At 35.9% G+C, this 11,241-nt stretch overlaps 1 protein-coding gene across 9 annotated transcripts in view; it reads right to left on the bottom strand.

The window, feature by feature from the left end:
• Nucleotides 1–2,418: 2,418 nt before the first annotated feature.
• Nucleotides 2,419–11,241, bottom strand: part of LOC132405637 (rap guanine nucleotide exchange factor 6-like) — a 407,378-nt gene continuing 398,555 nt past the window's right edge. For 8 of the 9 annotated variants that reach the window (XM_059990611.1, XM_059990602.1, XM_059990605.1 and 5 more), the window contains 2 exons: nt 6,870–7,199; nt 2,419–4,693 (listed from right to left, as the gene is read on the bottom strand). In XM_059990611.1, the coding sequence (XP_059846594.1) occupies nt 4,668–4,693; nt 6,870–7,199 (356 nt within the window). In that variant the 3' untranslated portion in view covers nt 2,419–4,667. The remainder of the gene's footprint in view (nt 4,694–6,869; nt 7,200–11,241) is intronic. The other variant, XM_059990603.1, reaches the window with a different exon arrangement.

Here is an 11,241-nt window from a genome sequence, read left to right as displayed (position 1 = left end):
AAACAAGGATATCAACCCATGCTAGGTCACCGGCAGTGGCACTGGTTTGTTAGAATAACCTCTACAATGTTCTTTTAAGGAAGCAGCATCATGAATGTTGAACAAAAATGAGACAAAAGGCTAAAGTGTTGTGATACAAGTATAAATAGACAGTACTCCTGACATATTGATAAAGATCTTTTGTTTAAGGTTGTTGTGCAGAAACTGGACGATTAATCTGAAGCCATTAAAAAATGGTATTAGCTGAAAAGCTGTGAGTTTGGAACAAGGATCAGGAAAGAAGATGAAACTGTGAATTCTCGAGAATGCAGGTTACCATTGCTGAAGCTGACTTTGGGCCAGATTGAAGCAGTGGAGCACAGGCCCGAGAGTGGGAAACAAAGCTACATTTAGCTGATTTAAATGGCGAGCCAGATAAAAATCGTTAAGGTGTCAAGGCCGAAGGACAAGCTGGCATTGAGTTCACCACTCCATGGGCTTTAGTTACCTCAATTCTGAACTGACTGACTCTGCAGCTGTGGCTTGCAGCAGTCAGTAATTGCCTTAGCTTTGAACTGGTTCCGTGGCTGTGGCCTGCAGCCATCCAGCCCCTGGACTGGCTGCAGTGCAGAACTGATTCCATGGCCATGCACTCACTTTCAGGGACTATGCAGTTCTGTGCATTATTTGTTTAGCACAATTTGTCCACTATCGCTCATTGGATGTTTGACGGTCTTTGTTGTGCATGCGCGCGTGTGTGTGTGTATATTCTATTGTTTCTTTGTTTTATGGTTGCTTGCAAGAAGATGGATCTCAATATGGCATAATATATATATATATACATACACACTTTGATTTAAAAAAATATACTTTGTATTGTTTCATTAAAGAATCTATCCTTGCGCAATAGTTTTGGTGCTTTTCCTAGATAGTGTAAGTGTATAATGTGCCTAGTCGATGTATCAATTCAATCAAAGCTGCTGTGTGTGCAAGAGTCTGACATTTGAATGGGCATGTAAAAGCACTGTGATAATATGGTGAAGAATGCATTTTGGCATGCAAGAAAATTGAGAATTCTATCAGCATTAACAAATTACCTGACGCTATAGTAACACAGCTGTACTAGTCCAAGGCATTGAAACTTTATCATAATGGTGAGATCCATTCATACAATTACTATTGTAATGTTAATAACACAGAACTCTTGTCAGGTTTGCACAGCCAAAATGTTGAATTTCAACAGCCTGAAGGTTGAGTGCTAACATTAAACAGAAAAGCAATGTCAGAGGCAATTATGTATGACAAGAGGAATTAGGACTTCATAGTTTGGAAGTTCACTTATAACTTTTTCCTCTCATAGTACGGGTCATTCAAGTGGAACACCATTGCAGATCCATCAAGGTTTCTACATAATAACTCTAATTTTGGAAAAAAAAGAACAAATTTAATGTGTAAATAGATGAGGACTTTTCACTAATTGCATTTAAATTGGCAGACAAAAAAGATGTTGAAAAAGATGTAGGGATAAACAATAAAATAGACAAAATTTCACCAGAGTGCTGACAACTAACTGAAGCTGTTCCACAATTATCTCAATGAGCTGTCACGTACAGGAATGCATTGGGAGAAACTATAGAGTGATATTAATTCCAACAACTCTTGAAGGAAAATAATTATGAACTTACAGTAAAATACAGGTTTGAAAATATAGTATGAAAACAATTTCAAGTATATTTATTTGCCTCTCCTCTGTTGAAAACTCAAATTATTTCTACCCAAATTCAGCATTTCCCAAAGTTGTAGGAACAAGCTACGAAAAACTCCATCATGACAATGGGGAATTAAAGAACAGAGATTTCTATTAAAAAAAGTTGATTAATAATTTCATGGCCTTTATCAATAGTGACTCAAAGAGGATTGAAGTGATATTCAAAACCCAGTGGAGTTGGCCAATTTCTTGCTGAAGTACATAGCTCTTAAAACTACCACAAGCAATGAACTTGCAAAATATTCTCTTAAAGTGAAAATTGTGAACACACTGGAGCCATGTTTAATCAAATTTGAACAGAAGCAGTCAGTTAAAAATACAGTATTCTGTTTCTAATCAGAAAGAACTCAACTTCAAATGTTCTTGGCCTCCTTAGCAAGCCTTGCTATTAGGAGGTATAAACCATAGTGTAAGGCTTGTAGAACCAAAAGATTTTTGCTTGAAATTGGTGATAAAGTTAAAAGCATTTGAGTCAATCAAATAATCATTGCTGCTGATGAACTATGCCTGGCTAGTGAGTTAAAAATTTATGATATCGTGGCTTAACTGTGTGAACTTCAGAATGTACCAAACTGAAGCAAGTTGGCAAAAAATCAGGACCTTCTCCATGAGACACAAGAATTAACATTCTCTCATAAAATGAGGAGAAGAAAACTCTTATCAAAAAGCTCTACGATCATACATCACTGCTCTTTATTGGTTTACTCGTTCACTTTAATGAAATCTCAAGAAATAAACAATACATTTTATAACATTTGTTCAACAAAAATATAACATATGTACACTGATAAAAGTATAAAAAAGCATACAGACACAAACTGTCTTTCTAAAAGACATAAGTTACAAGTAGTATCAAAAGTAGGAGAAAACATTAGTTAATATTACATACTCTTTACAATTATATTTCTTCTTTGTGAATGGACATTACAGAATATTTCTCTAATACCTGTATGTTTACAATGATTGTGCAGCTTATTCAATACGCTTAACGCCCATTTTGATAAGAATACATAGTCCATGAAGTGCACTCCAGTTTTTTTTATATATATATATATATATGTATATCAAAAATAAAGCCCAAATTACCATTAACAAATGACATTGTAGGGAAAAATTGCAAACAATCACCTAACACTGAATAATTTTAAATTAAATTTAAATAAAGCACAGAAAAGATTTGCTACTATGAATACTACACAAATTGTTGAACAAACTGATCAATATGATCAGTTAATTTTTTTAATCAGTCGCAGTAGGACAAGCATGTGCATGTCACACTGTAAACTGGATATAAAGAAAATTAATCAAGATTTGCTTTTCCTCATTTATCTCTTCTATATTTCCTTTTATTTACATTTAAGGGGCAGGAGGTGTTTTAGTCCTCAAGAAGGACGCTTCTGGCAATCATAATACTGTACTTGTTTCAATTTACCACTTATTTTAAAATACCTTGCTGCCCCTACAACTAAATAAAGGCACAAGGGATCATGCCCAAGATTCCTGACCATAATAATGGCCAATCACAATCTGGAAAACTAAAATTAATTCTGAAACAAAAACAATAACTTTACCTTGTTTCTTGCTTACCTTGTAAACTTTCCTCACCAGTTAAGGTGCAAAGACAATGCCACAGTGAATGATTAAAAAAAAGTCAAGTAATATCATTACACAACTACAAGCCAATGTAAGAAACTAAGATTTTGTTTAGAGGTTAGTCTTGATGAAAATAGTTTTTCCAGTCTCATACATGATCATATACACATACAAATAACTAGACCAACAAATAACTAATTATAGGCTGCTAGATTTTCAAGATTTAAAGAGTAATTTTGGTGTTGGATAATCTCTAACTACTCTTCAGTTAAGTTTTTGGAAGCAAGGAAAAAAGACATAATAATTAAAAATTAATGAGACAAAATTGTCTACTAAATTCCAAAAAAATAAAACTTAGTTTTTTGCTTGCTGAATAGCACAAACAAATTGTGGCATATTTAGATTGAATTTTAAGCAACTGAGCAACATGTTTTTACTGATCAGCATACCTGCAGCACAGCTTTGATTCAGAAACCATTTATCTGATTTGCTTCCCCATAAGCTATTTATAAACAAACCCTCAACATATGGCCTTAGCTGTATAATCCTGATTCCTGTCATTTGTGCAAACACAGCATATTAGTTTATAACAGAGTTGATGCCACACAATCTATTCCATGCTTGACCACACAAAGCATTATGAGTACAATTCCCAATGTTGAAAACCTAACTGCAATCCTGAGACAACAGAGCTCCCATTAAACCTGAATAGATGTAATTTGTATTGTGATGTACATTACTGAACTATGAAATAAACACAATATGGAATAAGGACCAAAGGAAAATGGAATACCCTGTATGTCATACAAATCTCAGGTCAGTAACAAGCTATAATTTACAGCCCTTAGTTGATCATCACCGATGTATGGTAAAACAATTTATGATCAGTTTCCTCTGATGAGTCTAGTTATTTGTACACTATTTATGCTCATAGTCCAATTATGCACAGGAGATTAAATTACAATACAATTCAATTCATTAATTTAAACTACATTAAGGCCTAACATCTAATAACTAAGACTCCCAAAATTAAAAAGCATTTGGCATGATTAAGATGACCAAATACTGTAGTTCAGATAACAGGAGTGTATGCAGCTTTACCAACATGGAAAACTAAACTGTATTTGATTGAATTACTTCTCACTCAAAGACAAAATGGATAGGCCTTCATGATTTTGCCACATGCAGAACATGATGCAAAGATGATGTACTTTAAGGCAGAAAACACAAGAAAAGCAGCTGCCTGCATTCTGAGAACATAACGTACTGTGGTCCTTGTAGCTCCAGTGCTTCACTGTTGCAATGAGAACCCAAAATTATCCAAGCATCAAACTGCAGAAACTAGCTCGTCCTCTGAAAAGTAGAAGGTATATTTTATTATTTCATAATTATAATAAAACAATCATTCATATAATCTTTCTGTATTGAGGTTAAATCGAAACCATAGGGCATTTCTATTAAAAGCACCACATGGGACCATTTATTGAATAGAACTTAATGTTATTGCATTCAGAAGTAATTACAAATGAAAGAGTAATTTGAAAGGTTTTGAGGTTTGAAATCAAAGTAACTTAAGATTCCAAAATGAGACCAATCAAAGCCTAGTAAATTACCTTTATTGCAGACTGTAGAGGGTAGGTTAGTTCAATATTGGATCATTATAATGTTTAGCATTTGGCTATTGTCCTGCAATGTTTATGATGCTCACTCTGGAGGTAAACAATTAACTAAAAAATTGTGATACATTTTTCTGAGGTTAGGTATAAATTGATGATCTAATAAGCTCCAAAAATTCTGTTATTTGAAGTACGATAAAACAGATTCTTGACCTCACAATCTACCTCATTACATTCTTGCATGTTATTAGACCATAAGATATAGCAGCAGAATTAAGTCATTCGGCCCATTGAGTCTGCTCTGTTATTTCAACATGGCTGATCCATTTTTCTCTCAGCCCTAATCTCCTGACTTCTCACTGTATACCTTCATGCCTTGACGAATGAAGAAGCTATCAACTTCTGCCTTAAACACACATAAAAAGTTCACCTCTACAGCTGCTTGTGGCAACAAAAAATTCCACAGATTCACCACTCTCCAGCTAAAGAAATTCCTCCTCATCTCTGTTCTAAAAGGACCCCCCTCTATTATAAGGCTGTGTTCTCTGGTCTTAGATTCTTCCACCATAGGAAACATCTTCTCCTATCCACTCTATTAAGGCCTTTTACCATTCAATAGGTATTAGGTCACCTCTCATTCTTCTGAATTCCAGTGAATACAGGCCCAGTCATCAAATGTTATTCATATGACAAGCCATTCAATCCTGGAATCATTTTCGTGAACACCCTTTGAATCCTCTCCAGTTTCAGCACATTGTTTCTAAGACAAGGGGCCCAAACCTGCTCACAATACTCCAAGGGAGGCCTCACCTGTACTTTATAAAGTCTCAACATATTTTGTCTACCTGCACTGCACTTTCTCAGTAGCCTTTGCACTTAATCTATATTTAGTTTTTTTTTTACTTTGTGCTAGCTTAATGCACTACAATGAATTGATCTACATGAACAGTATATGAGCTTTTCACTGTATCTCAGTACATGTGAAAATAATAAAGCAAAGAAAGGCAGACAAAGACAAACATGTTTACAACAGTCTTCTAGACTCTTAACAGAAAAACTTAACACCTGCAGAAGGATTGCAAAAACATGCTTAAACATGAGAGACAAATACATTTGTGACTGAGTTACTCTATTTTTTTTAGAGATGCGATGCAATTCTTAGTACTTCACAGAATTCAATTAAATTGAAAAACACCAGTAATTTCAGAATATTAAATGCAAATATTAAATTGTATTTGGATTTCAAATGTGAAACCAGTTTTTAACAGGGTAAAAACCAAAACTGGGTGCTAATGGAAAAATGACATCAAAAAGTATAATTAAATAAAACCTGAATCCATAGAAATTCAACAAAATCGACAAATTTAAGAGTTTCAAACATCTGTTGGTTAGATCAGTTCAAAGATCTTTTACTTATGGATAAAATTCTAGAGAGTGTAGTGCATTTAGAACCTACAGTATGGTCATGGAAAGGTGTGACCTTCGTTGATTTCTCATTGGAGTACGTAAAGCCTATGTCAGACAGAACTGGATGGAGCAAATGGTAGGAATGAAAATCAGGAGGTCTTGTTAGACCCCGATTGAGCACCTTATTGCAATATGCCTAGATTGGTTTTAACAGAACACTAGGTCAAACACTCATAGCATCCATATACAAATATTCATAGTTGATGAATACTTAAAAGCAGAAATGCTTATTGATTCTAGGTGCAGACAAAATCATAGAACATACTGATGCATGTTTAAGATATGTTAAAGGTAACTACATTTTATAATTTTGGAAGCACATTCTCTGTTATTTTCTAAAGATGATTTTAGCTAATACCAAAAATGACTAAGTTCAACTTAGACAAATGAGTAGTGCTAAATCCTACTTATTTTACTTCTAAATTTCTGAGGAATGGGCAACTTACCATCATCTTCATCACCTTGAAAATTCTGGTGGTTAAGCTGTGCAGAGTCAGACTCAGGCAGTTTATGCCACTGAGGTATTCCCAGAACTTTAGGTTGGTTGCTTGACGTCGGCTGACAAGCAATGGGAGTCTGCATCAGTCTACATGGGTCAGTATTTTGAGTTACCATCCGTGACCTTTTCAGTGCAACGCTGTAATCTGGAGGTTTTAAGTGTGGATGGTGATGTCCTCCTTCCTTCATCTGTGCTATCGGAATTCCCACGTAGCCTGGAGGAGTGGGTGGTGGCTCTCTATACCTACCATCCCTTTGTGCTGCAGTAACACAATACACTATTATAAGAGATAATCATTGTTACATTAATGAGGTTTATGAAAGGAAAAGTGAAAAAGATTAAAAATATAGATATATGAAATGTTAGGAAGCTAAAAAATTTTAAAAGACACAAGCCTAATCTAAAACACCAACGTTATCAGAATAGCACGTAAAGTAGTTGCTTATATTAGGTTTGTCATTAAAATTAGCTTCTACTTTAAATATAGAAAATACTTAAGATCGTATATTGGCAACTGCCATTCAGTCCACTAATGTGTCGTCCAATTAGTTATATTGAAGTTGCGCCTTCTTCCATAGCTCTGGAGTTTTGTTTAATTGGGTTACCACTTCAAAATCAGTTTCTACAACCATTTCAGCCAATGCACCATAGCTTGTAAGAAATCATTTAATTTCACTTCTTTTCTGATTTGTTTTTCAAGTTAATTTAAACCAATGTCCTCTGACTACTGACTAATTTCTCCAATTTAAATTTTAAAAATCCTATAGTAATCTTCAAAAATTAAATGTTATTTTCTTTCTCTCTGCTCTTAAACTTACCAAGCTCTCTTTTCCCTCATACTGTACTTTTGAGAAATATACTTTGCAGCCATTCAATGTCCAAAGTTTGGTACATTTATTATCATAGAATATATTCTATATACAACCTTGAGATTCATCTCCTTTTAGAAAGCCACAAAACAAAGAAACACGATGAAGCCCATTAAAAAAGAAAACCATCAAATACCCAATGTGTCGGAAAAAACAAATCATGCAAACAATAAAAGCAAGCAAATAACATTCAGAATTTAAGTACAATAAAGTCCTTATGTCACCCCTGCCAAGCTTGCTCTACTGCCATCCTTGCTAAGGCCCCCCTTCCAATTGTCCTTGGCTAGCTAGCTCCTCTCTCATGCCTCTGTACTAATACACCCTTAGCTTCTCTCTCTCAAACTGCAGTGTGAATTTTGTCACATTATGATCACTGCTTACCAAGAGTTCTTTGCTTTAAATTCACTAATCAAATCTGGTTCATGGCACAACAGCAAATCCAGAATTTCCTTTTCCCTTTTGCACTCGAACACAAGCTACTCTAAAACCCCATCTCGTAGGCATTCTACAAATTCCCGCTCTTGGGATCCAGTGTCAATCTGATTTTACTAGTCTATCTGCATATTGAAGTCTCCCATGATTACTGTAACACTGCCTTTTTTAAATGCCTTTTTCTATCTCTTGTGTAATTTGTATCCCACATTCTGGCTACAATTTGGAAGCCTGTATATAACTCCCATCAGGGTCTTTCTACTCTATCCAGAAGGATTCTACACTTTTTGATCCTGCTAAAGATTTGAATTCATTTTTGTTTTAGCCAACAGAGCCACCTAACCCCTTCTAACTAGTGTTATAATGTTTAACTGTAATTATACTATCTTACCATTCCTACAACTGAACAATTGACTGCTGTTATATTGTAATATATCAAATGGCATAACACAATGTTATGCCAATGACATAATCATCTTTTTACCTTATAGCTTTATTAGCACTATCTCCAGAGTATTCCAGATGCACACTTACGTATATGCTATAAACAAAACTATAAACTTCAAATAGCAAGAATGACGTTACTAAAGAGAACTGAATAAATTACTGTCCTATGCTTCACTACCAGCTATCTACAGGTAAAATATAGTTCAGGATTTTAAAATATAGTGTACCAAGCTTGCTTATAAATCACATTTGTTATTTGATTTCATCATGGGAATTTTTTTTTAGACAAAATTGGCCACTTGTGCAACAATCTTATCATGAGGGTGCTGAATGAATCAAGTGCAAGGTACACCCACACAAGAACTAGAACCAACACTGACAACCTGCTAAATAATACTCTGGCTTAACACACTGCAAAAAATTGAATATTTCTAACATTCAAAAATATCCCATAACTACTTAAAAAATGAAAAATTAAGAAAAACAAAGTTAAAACACTCAAAATAAAAGAACTATAGATTCACAGATACATATAATGAAAACTCAGAACGAGATCCACATTTAAGCTAATCCAATTTACCAGAACTTGTCACGTCCCTCTAAAATTTTAAAGGGAAAGGGGAAATTTTCAAATGCCTTTTAAACTATCTGCTCCCACCACCACCTCTGGCAGCTCGCACTATGTACCCACCACCCTTTGTATGAAAATCCTCCCCTTCAGAACCCCTTTTAATTTTTCTCCTCATTTAAACCTGTGTCCTCTAGTTTGAGACTCCACTTCCCTAGGGGAGGGAGAATGGCTGTCACTATCTATGCTTCTCGTAAATTTAGAAACCTCACTGCTCCATGGAGATCAGTTCCAGCCTATTTAATCTTTCCTGACAACTTAAGCCCTCTAGTCTAAGAAATGTCCCTGTGTATCTTTCCTGCTCCCTCTCTAGATAAATCACATTTCTTCCTACAGAATGGTAACCATAACTGCACACAATACTCCAAAAGCTGTACAAGTGATGCTTTTTAAAAAGGTAACATGACATCCCAATTCTTGTTCTCTATGTCAATGCATTCATACTGTAAGCCTTCCTCTCCACATTCAGGGAATTATGTACTTAGATGCCAAAGTCTCTTTGTTCAATAACACTCCCCAGGGCCATGCTATTCACTGTACATCTGTCTTGGCTTAACTTCCTAAAATGCATAACTTCACAATTACACGAGTTAAATTCCATATACTATTTTGTTGCTATTATAACTGATCTATATCTTGTCACAGTGTTAGAAAACCTTCTTCGGTATTTTGGGTGTATTTGTACATTTACTAATCCTGTCAGCTACATTCTCAACCATGTCTTTAGCATATACAGTATGACAAGCAACAAGGGACCCAGTATCAACCTCTGCTGCACACCACTGTTCAGAATCCTCCAACTGACAAACACACCTCCTGCCACCAAGCCAATTTGTAATCAATTTGCTAGCTTACTCTAAATCTCATGCCTTTTAACCTACTGAAGGATCAGTCCGAGTTAGCATGGATTTATGAAGGGAAAATCATGCTTGATTAATCTTCTGGAGTTTTTTGAGGATGCAACTATGAAAATGGACTAGTGAGAGCCAGTGGATGTAGTGTACCTGGACTTCCAGAAAGCTTTTGATAAAGTCCCACATAGGAGATTAGTGGGCAAAATTAAGGCACATGGTTTTGGAGGCAGAGTAGTGGCATGGATTGAAAATTGGCTGGCTGACAGGAAACAAAGAGTAGTGATTAACGGGTCCCTTTCGGAATGGCAGGCTGTGACCAGTGGGGCACCGCAAGGTTCGGTGCTGGGACTGCAGCTGTTTACAATATACATTAATGATTTAGATGAAGGGATTAAAAGTAACATTAGCAAATTTGCTAATGACACAAAGCTGGGTGGAAGTGTGAAATGTCAGGAGGATGTTATGAGAATGCAGGGTGACTTGGACAGGTTGGGTGAGTGGGCAAATGTATGGCAGATGCAGTTTAATGTGGATAAATGTGAGGTTATCCACTTTGGTGGCAAGAACAGGAAGGCAGATTACTATCTAAATGGAGTCAAGTTAGGAAAAGGGGTAGTACAACAAGATCTAGGTGTTCTTGTACATCAGTCAATGAAAGCAAGCATGCAGGTACAGCAGGCAGTGAAGAAAGCTAATGGCATGCTGGCTTTTATAACAAGAGGAATTGAGTATAGAGGTAAAGATGTCTTTCTGCAGCTGTACAGGGCCCTGGTGAGACCCCACCTGGAGTATTGTGTGCAGTTTTGGTCTCCAAATTTGGGGAAGGACATTCTTGCTATTGAGGGAGTGCAGCGTAGGTTCACAAGGTTAATTCCCTGAATGGCGGGACTGTCATATGTTGAAAGATTGGAGCGACTGGGCTTGTATACACTGGAATTTAGAAGGATGAGAGGGGATCTGATTGAAACATATAAGTTTATTAAGGGATTGGACACACTGGAGGCAGGAAGCATGTTCCCGCTGATGGGTGAGTCCAGAACTAGAGGCCACAGTTTAAGAATAAAGGGTAGGCCATTTAGAACTGAGATG

The sequence above is a fragment of the Hypanus sabinus genome, chromosome 15 (genome assembly GCF_030144855.1).
Source record: "Hypanus sabinus isolate sHypSab1 chromosome 15, sHypSab1.hap1, whole genome shotgun sequence".
NCBI classification, from domain to species: Eukaryota; Metazoa; Chordata; class Chondrichthyes; order Myliobatiformes; family Dasyatidae; genus Hypanus; species Hypanus sabinus.
Note: the sequence above shows the minus strand (reverse complement) of the source record. Positions and strands in the feature narration are given on the sequence as shown.